At 41.1% G+C, this 26,297-nt stretch overlaps 1 protein-coding gene, 1 long non-coding RNA gene and 1 pseudogene across 4 annotated transcripts in view; 1 reads left to right on the top strand and 2 right to left on the bottom strand.

Annotated features, from left to right (window-relative positions):
* Positions 1 to 224: 224 nt before the first annotated feature.
* On the bottom strand, positions 225 to 1,565 carry LOC129350821 (putative nuclease HARBI1; annotated as a pseudogene).
* Positions 1,566 to 2,220: 655 nt separating this feature from the next.
* LOC118470403 (uncharacterized) lies at positions 2,221 to 4,268 on the bottom strand. Of its 2 annotated transcripts, XR_004847461.2 has the most exons (3): positions 4,214 to 4,268; positions 4,068 to 4,140; positions 2,221 to 2,811 (listed from the first exon to the last, which is right to left on the bottom strand). It is a non-coding gene; the product is annotated as an uncharacterized LOC118470403 (long non-coding RNA). The 2 variants fall into 2 exon arrangements; XR_008604351.1 differs by having other exon boundaries at positions 4,068 to 4,220.
* Positions 4,269 to 4,369: 101 nt separating this feature from the next.
* Positions 4,370 to 26,297, top strand: part of LOC111569640 (uncharacterized) — a 41,383-nt gene continuing 19,455 nt past the window's right edge. The window contains exons 1-2 of one of the 2 annotated variants that reach the window (XM_035948877.2): positions 4,370 to 4,512; positions 20,254 to 20,312. In XM_035948877.2, the coding sequence (XP_035804770.2) occupies positions 20,256 to 20,312 (57 nt within the window). In that variant the 5' untranslated portion in view covers positions 4,370 to 4,512; positions 20,254 to 20,255. Of the gene's footprint in view, positions 4,513 to 20,057; positions 20,133 to 20,253; positions 20,313 to 26,297 lie in introns of those variants that run through there. The other variant, XM_035948876.2, reaches the window with a different exon arrangement.

The following is a 26,297-nucleotide window of genomic DNA, read 5'->3' as shown; positions in this document are numbered from 1 at the left end:
CCAGTTACCAGTAAAACAAATATACAAAATCCACTTGCTGACAAAAATACAAAAAACAGATAAAGAAATGCAATACTTGGACCACCAGATTAAGAAGGCAGATCTGGAAATTGAAATACTGGAGCACAAGTTAGAGGTGGGTGCAGGTCACAGGTGAATTATGTTAACTACTGGAACATGAACTAAACTAGCTCTTTTATTTGTAGGAAATAAGGAAGACCAAATGAAATGTGTATCATGTCTTTATTTGGTGTGGTGGTGATGATGGTGACTTAAACTCTAAAGTGATTATGGCATATGGTGTCTCTGACTGCTCTGCTGTCCTGGATAGCTGGCAGGTGGATGAGGTCATCATCTGGGTCTTCAGTTTGTAGGGCAGGGTGTTGCTCTACTCTAATAGTGGTAATATTATGAAGAACAACACATGCCACAATAATATCACAGGCCTCTCAGGAGTCACCCAGAGGTGATGTAGACACTGGAAACAGGCTTTCAGCAGGTCTATGGTCATCTCCACCCGGGCTCTCGTCTTGCAGTGAGCCTGGTTGAAGTTCTGTTGGGGGCCTGGTTCAGGGTCAGGGTATGAGGTCATCAGCCTGGGTTGGCATGGTAACCCCTGTCACCCAGCAGAAGGCCATCAAACTCTCCTGTAATGTATAGTGGATACATTAGAGTATATTTAAGGAGGGAGACAAGTGAATTATATTGTTAAAATCTTTAGGCTGCTTACCACGTTGCAGTCTGTTGCTCAGGTTAGACTCATGATAAATCCTCCAGTCATGAACAGATCCAGACCACTTGGCCTCCACATTAGAAATGATGTATGCAGCATCACATATGATCTTGACAGTGCAGAGAATGACAGATGTTGAACTATGATGCAGTCTTTAACATTTTGAAACCGTAGTCAATCTACCTCTAACCTACCTGCACATTTATACTGTGAATGGACTTCCTATTCACATAATCAGCTTCATTATGTGAGGGAGCTGTGATGGGGATGTGTGTGCCATCTATGCAGCCAATCACACTGGGAAATCCTAAAAGAAATTAAATTTACTAATCACAGTCTGAGGTTGCAGCACAATGTCATTAACTGGATATGATTTAAAATTAATTTAACAGATCTCTACATCATTCACCTGCAATCCTGTGGAACTCCTCCTTGATGGCTCTGACAGGTTCATGTCCAGGGAAAACCACAAAGATGGTAAAAGTCGTTTCAGGGCCAGACACACTTTTCTGACCGCTCTGCATACAGTTGTCTTACTGAGGTGCTCTGCATCTCCGACGTTGTATAAAAAACTCCCATTTGCAAAGAACCGCAGCGCAACACACAATATCTGCTGGGACGTTAGAGCATGACTGTGGTTGGTGATGTTGTAAATGTAAGGACGGAGTAGGTTGTGGATGTAGGTTATGGATTGTGATGTGAAACGGTACCGTTCAAAAAGATAACTGTCCGGAAATGCGAGAACATCTATGCGCGGTCTGATAACAATCTCCCGACGAATATTTAATTCTCTGTGCAGTAATTCTCCTCCTTCATCCACTGGATTGTTCATAAAAGGACGTCATTTTGACACACGGCAGAACTAGACTTCGCCAAAACTCGCCAGTTGACTGAACGAATGAGGAAATGAAATGGCGTGTGTGACTGAAAGAGGGCGGAGACTGAGAGAAACTCGAGGTTTACTGAGAAAAACCTGGTCCCGACCAGGTTAGTTTCATAGAGTCTGTTACTACGGTAACTGACCGAGAGTTTAAGTTACCCCTCTTTGTGAAACAGGGTAGAGTTACCCCTCTGTCTGTGGTTTGAGTTACCTCCCTTTGTGAAACGGAAAACTCTGAGTTTCCCTCATTTCAGGGTTAACAAACTCAGAGTTTTCACTAAACCTGCTTCGTGAAACGGACCCCTGGTAACCCTAGACCTCTCTCCCTACAGTGAGTTGCTGCCCCCATGTGGTTACTTCTTATACCAACATTATAAGGATATGTAGTCAGACACTCCTGTAACTCAGTTACCCCTAAACCAATATTATAAAAGACAAGTATTAAAATAATCAACTCCCCACTCCTCTGATTTCTACACTGTTCAAAATAAAGATTGTATAAAAGAGACATGTTCAAAAAATAATCAACTCACCACCTTTCACATTGAGGGACTCTTCTGATTTCTACGCTGTTTCAAATAAAGATTGTATATATAAAAAATAGGCATTTGGTTAGTTTAAACACATTTATTATGTTATAGCATGAATCAATCATAAATCACAGGTTATAATATCATACTGTGTTCCCTTATTTTGCTGTTATTCTGCCAGAACCCCACACCTATGGCTGACTCGGGGATCTCATACCTCTATGATCTTTGACAGGTTTAATGGTTCAAAGAATGTGAGACAGGATGGTTGGCCCTCGGGCATTATCACATTATCAAATGTGATCCAGATTCAGACTGAGATATACAAGAACAACCCAGTAGAGGGAGCATTTAAAGTCTATGAAGACTTTGTATTGTGCAAGTCTGGCAAGAACACATGCACCAGTAAGAGATGTAATGCAAACACGCATTACACTGAATATTGAGTACAGGGTGAACCCTAACTGCATATTCTGCTCAGTGATTGTGTAGAGTGTTGCTTGGGACCTCGTGGTTCCCACTTGTGTTTCCTGTGTCCTCTTCCTGTCTCCAGGTGTGTATCAACACGTTTCAGGCTCTGCTGTGGGTAGACATGTCATCAAGATCCTGGGCTGGGGAGAGGAGGATGGTGTTTCCTACTGGCTCTGTGTCAACTCCTGGAACACTGACTGGGATGATAATGGTAAGCAGAGACATGTATTTTACTACTTTCAAGTTGCACAAAATAATCACTTTCATTATAAACAGGAGCTCTTCTACACTAAGACAGTGGGATATTAGAATCACTGCAGTATAACACACCACCTGCAGCCTTAAGTGACCACACTGTTGAACCAGCATTTTTCTCACGGTGTCTCAGAAACATAACCTTCATAAAGACTTAGATTGTCTTGGACTGTGATAGGGATTCTCAGATAAAACCTAAGGTAAGACAACAAACCAGCATGTGATAAGGATGTGAAGTATTTTCCATGAACAAGTCTGTGAATATTTTGTACCTTGAAAGTATAACTCAACTATTGTGTTGCAGTAATTTCTCTTAACCCAGATTGGCTTGCATCGTATTGGAGCACAAGCCTTGCTGGTCTTAATTGACAGTGAATGAATAAATGCCTTTTTCCCACCCCTGTAGATCCGATTTCAAGTTTTGAGGTGCAGCGTCGTTACATCATCACTAGAGGGGGACACACTCCTCTTGTCTGTCATAGAACTGTGACCGCGATTTACTGCTTTTAGTCTCTTTAGAGCCGACTGATGGCTTTGCTGTCAAAAGAAAGCCCCATGTTATGTGTGCAAATGTAAAAAGTCAAGCAGCCTTCACTTCACTCAGGTGGATTTGCAGATGTATTAGCAAAAATAGCAAGAATGTGCCTCCACACAAATCTCCATTGTTGAACGGATGATGTGTCTCTGTGAGAGGACATAAGAAAAGGTTAGACAAAAGCTTACACAGGAAGATCATTTTCAAAGACACACCTGTGCAATTAATTATATCTCTGCTGCTTTGATGCCAGTTGTCACTGTCTTAGAAGTGATTGAATTGTTTTGAATGAAATAAAAAAGCAATGAATCTTTGGTCCTTTTGTGTTTTTACTCAAGCTCCAACATTTTTTAACTGATTTCAAATCTTACAAGCCTTCCTCTGGATTAAAATACACACACACGCGCGCGCACACGCACGCACGCACGCACGCACGCACGCACGCACGCACGCACGCACGCACGCACGCACACACACACACACACACACACACACACACACACACACACACACACACACACACACACACACACACACACACACACACACACTCGCGAGGAGGGAGGATGAGAGCCCAGGCAGCTCAGCACGGTTCCTGCGATCACAGGAGGGTTATCCAGATGATAGCATACACAATAACGCGGTACGAGATAGGACACATACCAATGCAGCCAGGAGCGGGGGACGCACACACACACACGAACTCGCGGCACACCAAATGGGAACACCAGTCGCTCTAGGGCACAAAAACAAATGCCCTTAGCACAACAGCAAGAAACCCTACCAGAGCACCACAGGAGCCGACATACCTGTCGCACGGAAGTAACGCAGTTGTGAGCAGAGGGAGAAGCAGGGGAGGGACCGCAGCTTAAATAGCCAGTCCCTCTTCAGTAATTGGGTACCAGATGCATAGCATCAAGTGAAGCCTTACAGCATTTTAAGAGATGCCACATTAATGCTGCTACAATATGATCACGGTTGGGTTATTTATCGGTGGAGCAGCAGAACATTTTCCACAGACAGTTTTTCTGTCCGTTGGCTTGTTTTAACCAGTTTTCTACCTTCGGCTGATTCTACCAGCAGACACTGAAAGGACTGTGATAGTTTGGTAAGTGTTTATTTTCCTATCGGTGCTGCTTTTAATGCACTTTATATGCAACTTTAGCATCAGATATGTGTGCCATGCACTCTAGATGTTGGTGGGGTTTATTTCAGTGTGTGTTGACCAGAGAAGAGAGTTAGCATCCAATAAATATTAGCTTTAATGTGAATTAGCTGTCATTCAATGCTTGGAAAACTATATATGACAGAGGAAATCTTTCCAGGGTCACTTTAAAATGAACCTCTGCTGTTGATGCTGATACTGTGACGTCTGTCTTCATCTCAAGTGTCTCATTTTCACTGTGACGATCTTCTGAGTGAAGCCAACAGAAGGAAAACCTCATCTGGTTGTGAAGAAGGAGACTGAATGGACGACATCCTCAGTGAACCTCTTCCTTTTTAACTTTCACTTACAGAAGGACAGACCAACTCTTTCAGCTGTTTATTATTCTCTGTTCTTGGTATTCACAGGTTCCATTGATCACCTTTAACTTAATCTCTGCTGTTGTAGCATAATGATAATACAGAGTACATGTTGCCATTTTTTATGGGTTCGCCCCGAGAGAGGGGCCCGTGCCCTGGAAAGCTTCGTGGTTCTGGCGGCGTCCGGTGAGCTCTCACTGGCCCTTGAAAATCCGAGGGAGATGGTATAAATCTCACGCCAGTGAGAGTGAGAGATGGGGCCATGGTGGAAGAGAGAGAAAATCTGCCCCCGAGTGAGAGACAGGGCCGTGGAAGAAAAACTTCTGTCCAAGCGAGAGCCCACCACACCATCACACCATGGCCGCAAAGGGGTGGGCGGGCGGGCAAGTGGGCGGGCGGGAGGAATGCCAGGGGCACGGAGGGCTGCACGGCTACCAGGGGCACCAAGAGTGACTTAGGAAACTAAGACTGACTCGGGACACCAGTGGCACGGAGCACTGCAGGGCTACCAGGGGCACGGAGAATGCTCCAGGGGTACCAGGGGCATGAAGAAGCTCCGGGGTACCAGGGGTACCAGGAACATGGAGGGCTGCAGGGCTACCAGGGGCACAAAGAGTGACTTAGGAAACTAAGACTGACTCGGGACACAAGCGGCACAGAGGACTGCAGGGCTACCAGGGGCACAAAGAGTGACTTAGGAAACTAAGACTGACTCGGGACACCAGCGGCACGGAGGACTGCAGGGCTACCAGGGGCACGGAGAATGCTCCAGGGGTACCAGGGGCGCAAAGAAGCTCCGGGACACCAGGGGCACGGAGGACTGCAGGACTACCAGAGGCACGGAGAATGCTCCGGGGTACCACGGGCATGGAGAATGCTCCGGGGTACCAGGGGCACGGAGAATGCTCTGGGGTACCAGGGGCGCGAAGAGTCAGTTGGGGTGCTGGCTCTGCTTCTACTCTCTGCATGGCTGGGGGGGCTTAATTGTGGGTGAGCAGGGTTGAACGGAGAGCCAGGTAGAGCCAGGGCTGGGTCAGGCCTGGCTGGAGCGCACAACATGGGTGTACAGGCTGTCACGGAGCCAGGCATGAAGCTCCTGCCAGTGCGGGAGATCCAGCCGTGAGCGGCATTTTCCAGGCTGCTGAGTGCCGGGCCAGCCCTGGCATGGGTGAAGCTGAAGCGTCTGTGTCCCTTTCTCTGTCTGTGGGTGAGCAGGGTTGAACGGAGAGCCGGGTAGAGCCAGGGCTGGGTCAGGCCTGGCATGGGTGAAGCTGAAGCGTCTGTGTCCCTTTCTCTGTCTGTGCATCAAAGGGTTTAAGGACATAAAGACCTGGATGACCTATAATTTCCTACTACTAAATTCAGACAAGACTGAAGTCATTGTATTTGGCCCCAAACATCATAGAAAATTGCTTTCAAAGCATATAGTTACTCTGGATGGCATTACATTGGCCTCGAGTACTACTGTGAGGAACCTTGGTGTTATCTTTGACCAGGACATGTCCTTTAACTCACACATAAAACAAATCCGTAGGACTTCCTTTTTCCACCTGAGAAATATTGTAAAAATCAGGAACATCCTGTCTCAGAGTGATGCAGATAAACTAGTCCATGCATTTGTTACTTTTAGGCTTGACTATTGTAATTCCTTATTATCAGGTTGTCCCAATAGCTCTCTGAAACATCTACAGCTGATCCAAAATGCTGCAGCCAGAGTACTGACGGGAGTTAGCAAGAGAGATCATATTTCTCCTATACTGGTTTCTCTTCATTGGCTTCCTGTTAAATCTAGAATAGAATTCAAAATCCTTCTTCTGACATATAAAGCTCTTAACAACCAATCTTCATCATATCTTAAAGACCTGATAGTACCATATTATCCTAGCAGAACTCTTCACTCTCAGACTGCAGGCTTACTTGTTGTTCCTAGAATCTCTAAAAGTAGAATGGGAGGCAGAGCCTTCAGTTATCAGGCGCCTCTCCTGTGGAACCAGCTTCCAGTTTGGGTTCGGGAGGCGGACACCCTCTCTATTTTTAAGACCAGGCTTAAAACCTTCTTTTTTGACAAAGCTTATAGTCAGTGCTGACTGGGGGACCCTGAGGGGGTCAGCTGGTGTCTTCATTTGCACAATTGACTTCCCCTCTCGACATCCCTTAGTTATGCCCCTAGTAATGCTGATATAGGCCTAGGCTGCTGGGGGACCTCTCTTGATGCACTGAGCCCTTCTCGAACTACCTATGTATTTACTATATATACCACTATTGTATTACACTCATTATTGCATTACACTCACTCTGTTTCTCCCTGTGTCCTTTCTCCGAGTGTCCCTGGTCCCAGAGCTGGATGCTTCAGATCTGTGGTTGTTCTCCCACCAACTGGTCTAGTCTCCATCTGTGGGATGCTGCTGCTGACCTTCCTCCAGCCCACTGCTTCCAGCTGCCCATTTCCACCAATCTACTCTGCATTGCCCTTACTATACTTGATTTGCGCATCTACATATTTTTGAATTTACCACCAGCTATATATAGTATATTTAATGCCAGAGCCGTACACCATAACAGTAAACCATGAATCAGTTTCCATGTTAGCTTGTACTTTGCATGTATCATCTGTCTTATCATGCATGTATCAAAAGCGAGTTTCTAAGATGTTTGGGGCCAAATACAATGACTTCAGTCTTGTCTGAATTTAGTAATAGGAAATTATAGGTCATCCAGCCCTTTATGTCCTTAAGGCAATCTTGCAGTCTTACTAGCTGATTAGTTTCATCTGGCTTCATAGATAAATACAATTCAGTGTCGTCAGCATAACAATGGAAATTAATACAGTACTTCCTAATAATATTGCCTAAAGGAAGCATGTACAATGTGAACAGTATTGGTCCTAAGACAGAACCCTAGGAACTCCATGATTAACCTTAGTATTCTCAGAAGAATCATTGTTGACATGCACGAACTGGAACCTGTCTGATAAGTAGGATTTAAACCAGTCGAGTGCTGTCCCTTTAATGCCAGTACAATGCTCTAGTCACTGTAATAAAAGTTTGTGGTCGATTGTATCGAATGCTGCACTAAAGTCCAACAAAACAAGTATAGAGACCAGTCCAGTTATCTGACGCTATGAGAAGGTCATTTGTAACTTTCACCTGAGCTGTTTCTGTGCTATGATGCAATCTGAATCTGACTGAAACTCTCCAAACAAGCTATTCCTTTGTAAATGTTCACATAATTGATTTGCAACTGTTCTCTCCAGAATTTTAGAGAGAAATAGGAGGTTGGATATCGGTCTATAGTTGGCTAAAACATCTGGATCTAGAGTGGGCTTTTTAAGTAAAGGTTTGATTACAGCACCCTTAAAAGCCTGTGGCACATAGCCTGATACTAGAGAGAGATTAATCAGATCTAACAATGAAGAATTAATTCAAGGTAAAGCCTCCTTGTACAGTCTTGTTGGGGTAGGATCTAAAAGACGTCGATGGTTTGGATGTAGAAACTATTGAAATGAGTTCAGAGAGATGTATGGGAGTGGAAAATTCTAAATATCCATCTGGTCTTACAGCCAATTCTAAAGCAACTGTACTCGATGATACATCTGTGACATTTGTAGGAAGGGCCAGATTAATTTTTTCTCTCATCATAACAATTTTATCTGTAAAGAAGCTCATGAAGTCGTTACTGCTCAGCGCTAAAGGAATACAAGGTTCAACAGAGCTCTGACTCTTTGTCAGCCTGGCTACAGTGCTGAAGAGAAACCTGGGGTTGTTCTTGTTTTCCTCTATTAAAGATGAATAATATGTTGTCCTGGCATTACTAATAGCTTTTTTATAAATTACTAGGCTATTTTTCCAAGCTGCATAAACTTCTTCTAAATTAGTGGCGTACCACTTCCTTTCCAGCTTTCGGGACGCCTGCTTTAAAGTCCGCAGCTGGGAATTACACCAAGGAGCAGGTCCTTTCTGAGATAAAACTTCCCTTTTTACAGGTGCAACATTATCAAGTGTTGTACGCAGTGAGGCTGCATCATTATTAACAAAATAATCCACTTCTGTGGGGGTAAAATTATAATATTTGCCTTCCATTTTATCAGTAAATGGTGCTAAAGTAAATAGAGAGGGTATTACTTCCTTAAATTTAGTTACCAAATTGTCAGACAGGCATCTATTCAATTCAATTCAATTCAATTTTATTTATATAGCGCCAATTACAGTCAAATTGTCTCGAGACGCTTTACAGAACCCATATGCCTGACCCCCAGAGCAAGCCAAAAGGCGACAGTGGCAAGGAAAACACCCTTTTAACAGGGAAAAAAACCTCGAGCAGAACCCGGCTCTAATGTGGGGGGACCCATCTGCCTGCTGGCCGGGCGGGTTGAGAGGGACAGAAGAGGTAGCGAGGTAGAGGTAGAGGGATAGAGGTAGAGGGGTAGAGATGGAGGTGTAGAGGTAGAGATAGAGAGGTGGGGGGCGGGACACAAGGACCATAAAACACACAGTATAATACATGCATGATAAGACAGATGATACATGCAAAGTACAACTAACATGGAAACTAATTATAGTTTACTGCTATGGTGTACAGCTCTGGCATTAAATATACTACATATATAGCTGGTGGTAAATTCAAAAATATGTAGATGAGCAAATCAAGTATAGTAAGGGCAATGCAGAGTAGATCGGTGGAAATGGGCAGCTGGAGGTGGGAGAACAACCACACATCTGAAGCATCCAGCTCTGGGACCAGGGACACTCGGAGAAAGGACACAGAAAGAAACAGAGTGAGTGTCATGCAATAATGGTATATATATTAAATATAATGGTAGCTAGAGAAAGGCTCAGTGCATCAAGAGAGGTCCCCCAGCAGCCTAGGCCTATAGCAGCAGAACTAGGGGCAAACTAAAGGGACGTCAAGAGGGGAAGTCAGTTGTGCAAATGAAAACACCAGCTCACCCCGTCAGGGTCCCCCAGTCAGCCCTAACTATAAGATTTGTCAAAAAGGAAGGTTTTAAGCCTGGTCTTAAAAATAGAGAGGGTGTCCGCCTCCCGAACCCAAACTGGGAGCTGGTTCCACAGGAGAGGCGCCTGATAACTGAAGGCTCTGCTTCCCATTCTACTTTTAGAGATTCTAGGAACAACAAGTAAGCCTGCAGTCTGAGAGCGAAGAGTTCTGCTAGGATAATATGGTACTATCAGGTCTTTAAGATATGATGGAGATTGGTTGTTAAGAGCTTTATATGTCAGAAGAAGGATTTTGAGTTCTATTCTCGATTTAACAGGAAGCCAATGAAGAGAAACCAATATAGGAGAAATATGATCTCTCTTGCTAACTCCCGTCAGTACTCTGGCTGCAGCATTTTGGATCAGCTGTAGATGTTTCAGAGAGCTATTGGGACAACCTGATAATAAGGAATTACAGTAGTCAAGCCTAGAAGTAACAAATGCATGGACTAGTTTTTCTGCATCACTCTGAGACAGGATGTTCCTGATTTTCACAATATTTCTCAGGTGGAAAAAGGAAGTTGTCGTTGTTTCTCTGATGTCCGTGATGTGCAGGTGGAGAAGAAACGCCCGTTGACACTGACTTTCTTAATAAGAACTTTATTAAAAGAAAGAACAGTATCATACAGACAGAAGTTGTCTGGAAGGATGTCGCCCAATGATCCTCCTCGAACAAAGACCAACGGTCAGTTTTTATACCTTCTGAAAACGTATAGAATTACAGCATCTGGTTTACATCCCCACTAAAGAATGATAACTCCTCAGACAAGACTCCCCTTCTGTGCATTCCTAAGGATTACAAATCAGCAATAGGTTAACAGTGGACTCCAAGGTCAACATAACATAGGATTTCTGGAGCCGAAAAGACATTCCTCAATACTCACTACCTCCTGTTAGTTAAAGGTTCACTTTATGGTCAACAACTATCAGAACTCATATCAGATCAGATACTTCATATTTCCCCCCTTCGGCGCTGAAAAAGCGTCGAAAACATCACTATAGTATCGATTACATAGTATACATGACAATTCCTATTTAGCCGTGCTAATCACAGCATAAACTCAACAGTATAACAATTTAACGGAGTGTGAGAGCGAAAAACCTGCCCGGCAGCTATCTTTCCAAACCATCCATCGAACAAACAAGACAGGAAAATTCTCTCACGGTCCCTCTGCCCTAGGCGACCACATATAGTACTCCAAGCCAATTAGACAAGAGGTCCAAACAAGTATGTAAACAAGTAGAAGCGAATACACATGGGAATCCCAGAAATAAAATCAAAAATATCCAATGTCAGGCTGGTCGACCCATCGTACCCTTCAATGGACCTGACCCTGCCTAGCATCACTGCCCCTAAACAATCGAAAAAAAGAAAACACCTGAGATCCCAACATACTCACCTCTTAAGAGAAAACATCCAAGTAATGAACCCCCTGTCATAAACACCTCATATCAGTCATATAGGCATAAAATTCAAAAACTAACATATTAATAGTATCACTAACTCATAATATAATAGTGTAAACAAGAATAAGCATCCAATAATAAAACAGATTATATATGAAAACAGAATCCATACAATAGGCATACATGAAAACATGAATATATCAAACTGTCGTCCATCAACAGTTCCAGTCGTAGTATGCCATCACTGTAATGTCCTCACTCCGGATTCTTCCTCCATTGCATTGTCCATATTCAAGCATATGAGTCCATTTGGCTGTAGAGATCTCTGAACGACAGCCGCTCTTTACTCGATTTCCCAGATAGTCTCCTGGGAAGAAGACAAAACACACCAACCAGTATCTTGCAACAACAAACACATCAAACACAGTATAATATATTGCAATATACTAAAGGATAAAAAGTAAAAAATAAAAAATTCAAAATTCGAAAATCAACCATAAGTACCCATTTCCCCCTGTAAGGAACTACAAAAAGAAAAAGCAGAACCACACCAAAAGAGACAGTCAAAAGGGATATATATCCACCATCCGACTCTCCATGACATCCGCCACATCTTCACTCAAGGAAGCCCCATTCAATAATGGCATCTGAACGTTGTCACCCGGCATCACAACACCAACCCATCTCAATATCATAGCCTTCGCAAAGGTCAACAACAACGTACAGAAACAAAACATCACACACAATGACAAAAGAACCGCTATCAAAATTTGGATTAAAACAGCACCCACTGGACCCAATTGGTCCTCCAGCCAAGCATTAGCAGACCATCCAGCACCTTCCGATGGACCAAACGCATCCCTAATGGCTTGCAACGCATCTATCACACTAGTGATATTATCAGAAGTATCAGGAACCAACGTGTAACAAGCATCCCCAGTTAAATTCAAAGCCACACATAAACCACCCTGTCTGGCCAAAATATAGTCCAGAGCCATATCATGTTTCAACAATGTCAGTCTATGACTCCTCTGAGCATTCGACAAATAACCAAACCCTCTTATAGTCTCATTCGCAAAACCCTGCAGGGTATAAGTGATATTATCAATATGATCAGCCAAAAACGTAACGCCATACCACGGAAGGAGTCCTATACCCCATTTTTCACCCAAACTTATCCTCCAATGGTAGGACTCCAAACTATGAAACTGCGCCAACTCTCTTCTCTTCCTATTCGTAGGAGCAACATTAGACTGAACTTTGTCAGTTGCATTAGTGTCCTTGACAGCCAAAACCTCATACGGGAGTTTCAATGTTGCCATATAACAACACCCTGTCCATCCATTTGGCAAAAACAAATACGCCTTGTCACCACAAACCCACCAAATATCCTTAAAATTTCCTACAGTAACGTTCGCAGGCAAAGGACGATCCAGCACCCACACAGTCTTATTTTGGTTATAGGGCAAACGGAAAGTTACAGGAAACAATTCATGAGGATTTATAAGTTTACCCTTACCCAAATGCATCCTATATTCATTACAGCGAGATATTCCCATAAACATTCCAGATCCCATATATGTCGTATTGGAACAGAAACAACCAAAAGCTCTCACAGGTTTCACATCTAATGCATCAGGGAGTGCCGTCAGTACATTCTCATGTTGGTCCATCAAATTCACATATGGCAATGTCCTCAGCCAAGAACAAATAGAACCTGGCTGAAATAAAGTCCCCCACAAAGCCTTCAGGGCAGCTGCCGGTGACCCCTGTTGATAAGACAACCATATTAAGGCATTCGATTGACATGGAGCCGCCAACGGATTCGGCACCGTCTCCAAAATCGAAGGCCATGTGCCTGGAGATGGAATTTTCACCAGACATGGACAATTTAGCCTACTAATAGATCTCACAGAGTGGGTCACCTGCTGAAACCACAAATTCCTACTTGCCCATGGGTCTGCAATTTTCATCACTGAGGAGTCAAAACCATACGCCTTCCAGTTAGTGTCTCTCTTCCGTAATGTACGCAAAGCCTCAGTCCCATCTACCGATGTCCAACCATCATTATGTACCTCTGATACGTTCATCTGAACTGTCTGCAATAAATCTACATCAGCGTTCTCAACAATTGGCTCTCGACTGTCCACTTGCTTACTAGTATGAGACAATTCATCCTTCAACTCTATCTGGGACTTTTGCTTCACATCCACTACATCCTTCAATGTCGTGGGCGTCATAGATATAGCAACAGGTATCGGTGTCATCTTTGCGGGCTCTAAACGCAATGTAGATGTTGTTACCTTCAGTTTTGTCACACTCTCCCCTACCATAGTAGTAACCAAAGTAGTAACTGGAGTAGACACAACTGTGGTTAAATATAATACATCAGCAACCTTCGGAACCAAAGAAGTAGATGTCTGCTTTACTTTGTTAACTTTTGGCAAAAGAGTTGGTACCATTTGTGGTTCTTTAACAACTTGGGATTCTTTATTCCTACTCTCATTTATCTCCACTAAAGTCACCACACTAGCCCCCAACTTTAACTGCACACCATGTTCCTGTGATTCATGGTGAGAACATCTATAATCACCTTGATCCTCTAACTGAAATCTACGTAAATAAATACTACAGTCTCCTCCCATCTTCAACCTCTTGGGGTCATTATTGAACACAAACTTTCCTGAGGGTGATGTATCTGACAAATCAAGAATTTTACCATGATTATCTTCCCACTGAACTTGATATCCCTCAATACACTGACATGGAAGCCGAACAGACTTCCTCAGGGTCGCTTCAATCCTAGTCCTCATAACGTCTTGGTCTAACCTTTCTCCGGACTGGCCTTGGGCTCCTCGATCCAAGTGGTTCCGCTGACCCTCCTGGAGAGGCGACACAGCCCTCTGGAGTCTTTGACTCACATTCTTGAGAAACAGATTCTGCTGTTTCTGGGACGTGTTGTAAGTCAACGTCCTCAAATCTCCTTTCCTGTCCATTGACTGAAAAGTCATCTCCGGCATCATCAAAAGTATGCTCAAAATCATCAAAAACATCCACTTCTCCTTCTGGAGTGTGACCTTGGAGGTCCTCATGTACCACTGCTTCTTTAGCAGATTCTCCTGGTACTCCTGAGTCCTCATCTTCTCTGCTCTGTAATCGTGGTTCCTCTCCCTTTGGTGCTTTAACACAATGCGACAAGTGATACCACGTCGGGGACCCTTTAACCTGTACCGCAGTTCCAGTGCTGCGAACAACTTCAAATGGTCCCTCACGGCGTTCGTTAAACCACTTCCTCCTAAACACCTTCACGAATACCTTGTCTCCAGGCTGCACCACGTCCTTCTTTTGCTCATCGAGCTTCTCTTGCACCTCCTCCTGTTTTTGCCTGTCAGAAACATACGTGGATATTCGCTTATGCAAAGCAGCCATGTACTTAACGTACGCTCGCATTTCATCTTCCAAAAGTTCCAAACTTGGACCCTTTCCGCTTGTGCGCAAACAAGGTGTTGGCATCCGTCTTCCCGTAGCCAACTCATGAGGTGTCATACGCAAATCACGGAGCTCGCTTGAACGACACACCATTAATGCTAATGGAAGCGCTGCTACCCAGTTCAAACCTGTGTGTTGACAGATTTTAACAATGCGATTTTTCAACACACCATTCATTTTCTCACAAATACCTTGGCTTTGCGGATGATAAACAGCACCCAGACGTTGTTTAATTCCCAATTTTTGTAGGATTAGTCTCACCGTTTTATCCACAAACTCCTTCCCATTGTCTGAAGATATTCGATCTGGAAGTCCCCACCTACTTATGACCTCACGGCACAAGAACTTAGCAACAGACTGAGCATCCTTTCGCTTGGTTGGACACGCCTCAGGCCAACGTGAAAACCTGTCAACCACGACTAGCATGTATCTCTTTCCTCCCACCGGTCTTATCATGTCAACAAAGTCCACAACTAGCTCACGCATTGGGCCCTTTGGAGTTGGAATGTGCCCAGGAGGAACCATCACTCCCCTCCTAACATTATGTTTCAGACAAATAATACATCTGCCTATGACATAATCAATCTGCTCAAGCAAGTATGGTGCCCAAAACCCATACTCTTTCGTGATCTTTCTCCTAACTTCCCCCCTTGCAACATGAGCTGGTCCATGCGCTTCATGAATCATCAGACCCAACAGATCTGGCGGCGCCACCATCAACCCCTCATGATTTCTCCATAGACCGGTGGAATCCTGGGTGGCACCTCGGTCCAACCAAAGTTGTTTGTCCATGGCAGATGCAGCTTCTTGCATCAAAATCACATCTCTGAGCGTAACATTATCCTCCAAGTCCACTTCATGGGAAACTAAAAGAACTCTACCCATCTTATCTGCTCCTACAACTGTCCTGGCTGCTTCATCAGCCGCTTTATTACCTTGTGTGACCCTTGAAATGTCACTTTTATGTGCCGCACATTTAGCTATTGCTATTTCCTTAGGCCTCATCATTGCATGCAGCAACTTCATAATCTGAGCGTGATGTTGTATAGGAGAACCGTCTGTCTTCTTGAATCCTCGATTCTTCCACACTGCTCCAAACAAGTGACACACATTATGAGCATAGGCTGAATCTGTGTATATCGTCACCCGCTTGTCTTCTGCCAACAAACATGCTTCAGTCAGCCCCACAAGTTCAGCCAGCTGTGCAGAGGCAGGTTGTGGTATTACCTCCGCTACCTCAACAACAAATCCATTCCCCTGAAATTTCACTACTGCATAACCAGCACACAATTTGTCCCCTATTCGATAGCAGGATCCATCAGTCCAGTACTCCAAGTCTGGCTCATGCAACGGAAAAGCTTGCAAATCTGACCTGAGCCTTGAGTATTTCTCTGCTTCCTGAACACAATCATGTGGTTCTCCATCCTCTTCCCCAACTCACATTCATCACAATCAAATAAAAGAAAGGAAAGAGAAACAGAACAAAAGTTTAATGTCTTATATTCACTTTAAATCATCATATAATAAACAATTCAACAGAATTCGTTCACATTATTCACCAACATTGATATTATTTCATTCTATCACAATAGGAATGTTCCCTACAAGGTCTCTCTATAAACAATTAATAGGCACAAACCTATCGTATCTATCATATTATTCTACAAAGAAATCCCTTACTTTCATTTTATATTCATTCTAAACATACATCATAATCATATTTATATTATGTATTATTGATTTAAAATCAAACGAGGGAGTATTGAAGTGCGCTCAAATCCAATTGTAGGTTCTCAACCACAGTTCTCTTTTTCTCTCATCCAGAAGGAGAGGAGGGAGGGAGAACCCCTCCCCTCAGGATGAGTGAGCTTAAAACAGAACAGCACTCCTAACTCCACCTCTCAAAATCAACAAACACTTCCAGTCTATCTTGACCACTAGAGAGTGAACATCAAGCTTCAGCTCCCCGTTAAATCACCTCGGCCCCATATCACAGGCACAGAGTCAAAAAGGTGCACACTAAGACCAAAGCAACATCCACATCAACAGCCAAAATACAGATTATTATTATTATAAATTATTATTATTATTATAAACTCGAGTTCAAATTCAAATATATTGTGGCGAACTACGCAGAACAACCAACACTAAAGAAGGAATATTCACCTTTTCCACAATTTGCAACTAGCAGATACTTTTATTTTGTAACACAAATAAATTACCAATATAATGAATTCAGCCAGGAAACATTAAACACACTACAGGTCACACCCATGGTCTTTACAACATAACACCACGCTAAACAACTTACAGAAAAACAAATATGTTCTACCAGATGGTTTGCAACAGATATCCATGAAAGGAAAGATTACACACCACACAATCAACCAATCAATCCACCAGTACCATCCACAAAATCAAAATATACCATCTGACCCTGAGGAACTTTATTGGTTTTCTTTCCCTATGTGTGTTTTCCCCCCTAAAATATTTAGTTATGCTTATGCAAACAGAATGTCCTCACTGGTCTCTCGGACTCAGCAAGGCTCATATATCTCATCAAATATATAAACGTCCACCATGAGGCTCATACACTTTATTAGTCCACAATAGTCCTTTATAAGGCTCATTTATTTTATTATATTAGCAATGTTACAGAAAGTCCTCAATGTGGCTCATATATGTGTTAGCAGACAAAAAGACTAATAAATTTAACACTAAAGAAACGACAATGTCTTTCCTTCTAAATTGTTAAATCCCAACCTATATGTATATATTCATTAACAAGAAATCTCTTATATATTCCATTCACATATTACAGCACATACCAGTCTTTCACACATTACAGCAGCACACGCACACACGCAAGGCGGGGGCAGCTAAGACAGAGCGCTGACAAGACACAGACGCAGCTACTGGCGCAAGCACAAACCAGAAGCAACCAATCAACCCACAAGCCAACAAATCAGATCCACAAAATAAAACACATAGGCCTATTTAACATCATCCAAAAACACAGTCAACCTTCGATCCCGGAACCAAGTCATTCACACATATCCTAAAAGCATGCTTGAGCCGCTTCTTTGACTTTTACTCTTTCTCTTATCATCTAAATTTATAAGGCCTCTGGGGTGTAAAATACTCAATTGAAAAGCTGCTTCGTTTACAGTACGTCTACTTATAAATCGAGTGGGAACTTATCTACAATTGAATTAAAATCTACACCCCCAGTTCTATGAACTGACCCATACAAAAACAGGTTTCCTTTTTTTTTATGGCCAACTGCCTCCCTGAGGACTTTATCCGAATCTGCGGCTTGTCCTTCCTTAACTGCTTACCATTTCAACTCCGTAAAAAACACATCTAATCATAGGCTCCTCGAGCCCTCTATTTTTTCTCTACTCTTTTTTCCTATTCTCTATTATGCCAATCACTAACCCTGGCCAGGGATAAAATCTACTGCTTTGGTTTCTATACTGTTTTCCTACAGTCTCACTTCAACATTTATATATCTCACTTCAACTTCTATTTCTCTTATCCCAACATTTATCTGTCTACTCTATTCTATCCCCACTTTACCTACTTATGCGCAATTAACCCCAATTTAGACGGAACATCGCTCCAAACACCAACACAGCACAGGACATCAGCGCACACACTTCTAACAGTGCAGCACATCAGCAAAAGCCCACAGCCCCCATGAGCAAATCAGCGTCCCAATAAAGTGAGAAACCAGCTCACCTGACGCGTCGAATCAGGACGGTGAAGAGCGACCAAGGGAGCTGCCAGCTGCCGAAGAATCCTGCATCTAATCCTGTTCGTGACGCCACAAATTTGTCGTTGTTTCTCTGATGTCCGTGATGTGCAGGTGGAGAAGAAACGCCCGTTGACACTGACTTTCTTAATAAGAACTTTATTAAAAGAAAGAACAGTATCATACAGACAGAAGTTGTCTGGAAGGATGTCGCCCAATGATCCTCCTCGAACAAAGACCAACGGTCAGTTTTTATACCTTCTGAAAACGTATAGAATTACAGCATCTGGTTTACATCCCCACTAAAGAATGATAACTCCTCAGACAAGACTCCCCTTCTGTGCATTCCTAAGGATTACAAATCAGCAATAGGTTAACAGTGGACTCCAAGGTCAACATAACATAGGATTTCTGGAGCCGAAAAGACATTCCTCAATACTCACTACCTCCTGTTAGTTAAAGGTTCACTTTATGGTCAACAACTATCAGAACTCATATCAGATCAGATACTTCAAAGTCCTACAGATTTGTTTTATGTGCGAGTTAAAGGACATGTCCTGGTCAAAGATAACACCGAGGTTCCTCACAGTAGTACTGGAGGCCAATATAATGCCATCCAGAGTAACTATATGCTTTGAAAGCAGTTCTCTAAGATGTTTGGGGCCAAATACAATGACTTCAGTCTTGTCTGAATTTAGTAGTAAGAAATTATAGGTCATCCAGGTCTTTATGTCCTTAAGACAATCTTGCAGTCTAGCTAGCTGATTAGTTTCATTTGGCTTCATGGATAAATACAATTCAGTGTCGTCAGCATAACAATGGAAATTAATACAGTGCTTCCTAATAATATTGCCTGAGGGAAGCATGTATAATGTGAACAGTATTGGTCTTAAGACAGAACCCTGAGGAACTCCATGATTAACCCTAGTATGCTCAGAAGAGTCATTGTTGACATGCACAAACTGGAACCTGTCTGATAAGTAGGATTTCATCTACTGTAATGATATTTATTTTCAACTCCTATACAATCCATTGTTGTAAATTGAAATGTTATCATAAAATGGTCAGAAAGAAGTTCCGGGGAAATACTGAGTGTAGAAAGCTGCTATGTTTGATGCACTGACAACAGTGAATATATTTCTGTGTGCATAGATCTCCACAAAAAATTCATTCTTGATTTGTTCTCTTTATTCTCTCAAAGAACTTGATACTACTGCTAATGTTTTTTGGATAGGCTATTGTTAAAATCAGTACCTGCTACCACTTACAAAAAGACAAAAATATTTATTTTTAGAAAAGGTAGCATTTTCTGGGAAAGTTGGAGAGTTTTTACAGTATGCTCTACTTGTCTGTCCTTGTCAGTCTTGTCAAGTGATGCACCCTGAGGACAAACTTGAACCTTCCAAACTATGTGGCAGTGAGCAGCCACACCTTAAACTATGTCAAGCATGTGACAGCTTAACTTATAAAGCCATAGATGAAACCAGGGGAGGAGGAGAAGGGGCTGCACATCAAGGAGTTGTGTGCAGATGTGAAGGGAGGGGGCTGAAACTGACATAGGTGTGTCTTTGAAAACATTATTTATTGCTCATTTATTTTTCCTTCTTTGCCACGTAACTCAAAGTCCTCAGTTCACACAAAGAGTAACAACGGGCTGGCATATGCTGTTGATTTTCTGCAGTCATGGCTGGGTTTTCCCTCGCAGAAGTGGGCCTGCTGCTCCTGTTATTGCTGGCTTTGGTGAGTATTCACCCTGAAGCTACTTGTATCCTTCTCCTTCACACACCAGACATTCTGCAGGGACTATGTTGTTACTGGAGCAGGATTAATTTTTCAGTGGACTAGACTTTACTTTATTAAATGTAATTACTGATGATAATAATTTAAGTAGATATGATGCATGCTTTCTCAACTTTTTTTTTAAGTTGCAGCACGTATAAAATGCGACATTCCTAAATAATGTATTGATAAACACAAACAATGGCCAATTGGTATGTCTTCTTAATTCATGGTTCACAATGTAGCTTCCGAACAGTTGTATGTTATCAGGAAGTAACTTGTTGCTTGCTTTGAATATTATTTGCACTATATTAAACTGAACTAAATCCATAAATTTCAAAGTATTTGGAAGACCATGTATTAGTGTGCTCATTAGATCTGACATTATGTTCTATCCTAGTAGTTTTTTTTGTAACATGTTTACTGGATATAATGTAGTATTATATGTGCTACCCATACTTCTGAACAGTAGATCAAGTACAGTGAAAACAGTGAGCAGCATAATGTATAGGAGGCTTTTGAATTCAGAATGTGTTTTGTCCTTCATGGTATATTTTATATGAGGTTTTCAACTACGTTTGTGATCCAGTACAGGAGCCAGAAATTCATTTTCATATATTCTTTCAATATTAGCGTTATCGATTTATCTGAATTACGGTTTATTGTAGGATTTCCAAACAGCATAAATTTTCATTTTTCAGATTTAATGATAACTTATTCCTGTCAAACCAATGTTTTACTTTTGCCATCTCTGATTGAATTTTGTTTAATAGCATCTCTAAGTTGTCACTTGAGCAAAAAATCTTTGTATCATCTGCAAAAACCACAAATTTCATTTCCCTCTGAGACCTTACACAAATCATTGATATAGACAATAGACAGTTTTTGTCCAAGCACTGATCTATGCAACATCTAAAAGACTTGACTTCTGTTGTCAAATCTGCACAAATTGTTGCCTGTTACTAATATAACTTTTCAACCAGTTCAATGCTACTCCTCTTTTGTCATACCTTTCCAATTAATTAATTAGTATTTTATGATTTAGAGTATCAAATGCTTTTTTAAAGAACTAAAAGATAAATTCTACCATAAATTCCTTCTTGTTAATGTAAGTTATTATTTCTTCTGTTAAATGGTCTACCTTTCTGCCTTAGTGGTACTCAAAGTGCTTTACGATGTTTCTCATTCACACACCAAAGCACACAGAACTTCCATGCAAGGTGCCTGTCTGCCATCAGAAGCAACTTAGGGTTCTGTGTTTCTTTTACTAACCATAAGTAGTATTTCCCTCTTATCTACGGGTGTGAGAAACATTACAGAACTATCAGCCACTGTACTCCCTGGATCTTTGATTTCATTTACTAGTTTTGGTCCAACACTTACAAAGAATGTATTAAACTCATTTACAGTTAAATTACGATTATTTATGGTTTTATTATTTTCCACAAAATATTGTTGGGAGCTTTCAGCTCTTATTCTCTTTATAATAACACTATTGAATACTTCCATGTGACTTCAGTATTATTTTTGTTCTCTGCTAATATTCCATCATAATATTCTTTCTTACAAACTCTCATAATATTTAATATTCATTAATCCATTTTTATACATCTTCAATCTGTTTCCAGCTTCTATTATTCTCTCTTTATAAATATAAGTCAGTCCCTCCAGGATTTCACAGGCGTTTTTCAAGATTGTTGTGGCCGAAAATGCCTGAATTCGTGGCAGCTTTTCTAAAAAATTGCGATGTAAGTTTCGATGTTTTAAGTTGTTTTGTTGTGATGAAATTGCGGGAGACAGCGACAATTGCTAAAAAGTTGCATTTTTTTCAGCTTTTAAAACATGTTTCAACATTGTAATTGACAATATTTATTCCAAAATTAATTTTTTAATTCTCCAACCCATTTGCACAAAGCTGACATACCATGGTGGGAAATTAGCAGCAGCCAGTTACTGGCTCATCATGAAGTGGTTGGTACATTTAAGGCACAAAATGGAAATTTACTATGGAATGAATCACATTTGGACATATCTGTCAGTGGCTTAAAAAGTTAATTTCACTTTCTGGCACACATGTATTCACACACACACTAACGCCTTGTCACGTCAATTAGCAAGAAAAGCATCCAGAGAGCGCAGTACTCCACCAAGACTGTTCATTATGTGACCTTGCGCTGAACACAGGCATGTGTTATGCATGTGTACATACCGAATTGCATGACGTAAATATGTAGCGGGCAGCGGGAAGTGATTGGACTCAGAAAGACTCCCACAATTTATTCAGTTGTTCCTTGCATCATTTCATTTCCGATATGTCCACAGCGGCGTATTTGTAGTAGGATTGCAATGATGTGATCATCAGTAGGCTGCTGAGGTAGCGTTTACTTGTTGCCATGGTTACGATGCCGCTGTCAGACGCCGTGTTGCTATCTCAATGGGAAATCCTTAACAAATCCGTGGATCCAGACTTTATGCCGCATCAGTGGCAAAATCGAATCACTTGGTCCTTGTGTCATTTTTGACCTTCCCTGAAAATTTCATCCAAATTGCTTAGTCCGTTTTTGAGTAATGTTGTTAACAGAGGAGTGATTCATATATGCTGATCGTCACATAACTTCGCCGTGTTCCTTGGCGGAATAATTAATCTAACTTAACTTCATTCTTTCAGTGCTCCAACAGATCTGGATCCAACAGTTTCCATCACGGTGATTTGTCTGGTCTGTGGTCCACTCGTTTCAGCCATTATCCTAATATGTTTCGTGGTACAAAAGTGTTCATCAATCAATGATTTTTTTTTTTTTTTTTTTAAATTTTTTTTGGTATTCCACCACAATATTGCACTGGTGTAAAACAGCTTATTTCCACTTTGGTGAAGAACATCAGGGAATTAATTGTTTTGCATGGTCTTTAGCAGTAATTTTTGTTGATAAAGGAGAGACATTAGAATGGGACATGTCTGCATCTTCAAACCAAAAACAAGGAAGTGAATTCGGTGACGTACATGCATTACATTTGCGCTGGGGAGTGCTATGATAGGCAGAACTCATGGGAGGCTGGCCAAAATTGTGAAAAAGTTGCGGTGATTGGACAAAATTGCAAGGTCGTGCAGAATTCGTGGAGATTGGTTGAATTTGCGTGAATTCGCGCGATTGCAACATGACGAATTCCTGGAGGGACTGACAAGTTTTTCTTCTTACAAGTATTTTGAAGACCCCTGGTAATCCAGGGTTTCCACTACATTTTAGGTTTTCCTAAATCTTGATGGGACAGTATTTGTTGTACAACGTTACAAATACATTCAAAAATATCTCTTATGCTGTGTTAACATCATAATCCTTGTAAACAATGTTCCAGTCTTGTAGAACCAATATTGTTTTTTATATTTCCATAGCTGATTAACTTTGCACATGCTTGTATTTGAGTTCCTTGGTCCATTTACTCTCTTTACAATTATAACGGCAAACTGTCTTCAATAATACAACATTTGAAAACCATGGCCTGTCTGTTTTCTTTATTAAACTTACTACAAAGTTGTTTTTCCATGTTGGGATAAAAATTTTACTTGTATTTTTTTGACTAAAGATCTAATTTTGTTAACCAGTAATAATGATTAATGGAAGGCAAGTAGAGGCAATTTAGTTTAATATAGCCCAAAATTCCAAATTTTTAAAAAGGCAATTCCTTTTGACACAATGTACACAAATCAATCAATCAATCAAAAACATAAATACTCAACTAAAAGTTTTTTTTTTTTTTTAAATATTGAATTTGCACTTTTTTTGTTGTTGATTTTTTAGAAAGTCTAAGGCCAACAGTACTATTATGGTAATAGTGGGATAAAATATTTTCATTTTTAGAAGTTATCATGAAGACTATACTTGCTTTTGTCAGGCTGGATAATCCACACAGTAAAAACCTGCTCACCTTTAGCAAAAACATGAGGGTGGAAACAACTTTGCATGTGTTCTCAACTGGACCAACTGGAATAGCACATTATGGGCTCTGAACCCTGAGGGCCTCCATCTGTATAGTTTTCTTAAAAACACAAAACATGGGCAGCAAAGAGAACTGAGAAACTCTCGATGTAGGCACACAAGCAGGAAACCTGGGTAACAGTAGCAATAGAAAAATATTAAAATGCACAATTAGGAAAAGTATGAAAGCATTAAATAGAGCATGTAAGATAAAAGGTGAAACATAAACAAGCAAAGTGGACGTAAAATAAGCTTAAATTAAAAACTTGAATTGCCCTAAGGATAAAACTGAGTCAAGAATTTAATTATTCTGCTTGTTAATTCATGTTGCTGGTGCACACTGTGTAAAATGGGATTTTTATTTATATATATATATATATATATATATATATATATATATATATATATATATATATATATATATATATATATATATATATATAAAAACTATGAAAACATGAATATGCAGGGCTGTGCTATTTTACCTGATTCCATTTTGTTGTTTTTCACAGTAAAGATCAGGGGTGTCAAACTCATTTTAGTCCAGGGACCACATAAACCCCAATCTGATCTCCAGTGGGCCCCACTAGTAAAATCACAGCATAATAACCTATAAATAACCACAACTCCAACTTTCCCCTTTGTTTTAGTTCAAAAAAAGTACATTCTGAAAATGTTCACATTTAATGAACTATCTTTTTACAAAATATTATGAACCTGAAATTTCTTAAGGAAAACAAGTTCAGTTTCAACAGTAGCCTATTATGCCTCAGTTCATCATTTACACATGCATTGTAACTGCCAGATCACAGTTTATCTACAAAAATACAAAACATTCAGTCACAGCTATCTGGAACTGAACAATCTAGTATTTCACTTCATGATCAGAACAACTTGTCAAGTTCTAGAAATTATTTTAAATTTACAGTTTTACAGATTTACAATTTACAGTTAATGTTGTAATTTTTATCATTTGGACTGTCTGGTGGGCCCACAGGCCGTATGTTTGACATTGCTGGTAAAAACAATCGGAGGAGATGAGCCGAGTATGTGACGTGATCGAGTACGCTGGTGTTCCGTCTGCACATTAACGATGCGTTCTCCCGTTCTCAGGAGTCTGTACTTCGGAGTCTGAACGACCAGTGCATACACCATAGATATATACAGAAGATCATTGTTATTAATATTTTTTTTTATATCTATGGCATATACAGTCTATGGGCCAGCACAATTTCAGTATTGTTGTACGTCGCGAAAAACAGGCTGACGTTAAAACAATAGTTCAGCTAATTAGTTCCGTGTTGAAGGACCTTTTCCTCCCAGTCGCCCGCGCCCCCCCGACATGCCTCTGTGCCCCCCCAGGGGGGCGCGCCCCACTATTTGAGAAACACTGCACCATACCTCTAACCCTTTATATCTTTACATATTTCTTCTTCAGCTTTAAGCTTTGAAATAGGACAGTACACCACAAATATTCTCTCAAAAAAAAAAGATACACAATATCCATTAAAATGTATCATTAGGAAAACTAACTGAACTGTGCCATTATTGTCAGGTAGGTCTCAGTAGACCTAGATGGCCTCTCACTGGTCATGAGGGGGGCAGGGTTAGGGTCAGAGTTAACTGTGGACAACTATACAAGCTGGCTAGTCACATTTAGTCAACCTATTCTACAGCACAGAATAGTCTGCAAATTTACCTGCCTAATTTAAATGTTAAGGTTAAGACTCTACATTATTATATTTCATACAAGTTAAAATATTATTCATTCCTTTTACATTTGTCTTTTTAGAGTTTGATAGATGGGCAACACTGGTTTATAAGAGAACTGCTTATTGCGTCTTCAGTATAACATATGATTACAAGGGGAATTTTTTCTTTACATATATGCCAACATTTTGATCGCACACAGAGCGAGTCTCTTTTTTTTCTTTTTATCAATCAGTAAATATTAATCCATAGATTCACTCAT

Source organism: Amphiprion ocellaris, chromosome 2 (genome assembly GCF_022539595.1).
Source record: "Amphiprion ocellaris isolate individual 3 ecotype Okinawa chromosome 2, ASM2253959v1, whole genome shotgun sequence".
In the NCBI taxonomy this organism is placed as follows: Eukaryota; Metazoa; Chordata; class Actinopteri; family Pomacentridae; genus Amphiprion; species Amphiprion ocellaris.
This window is presented reverse-complemented; position numbering and strand designations above follow the sequence as displayed.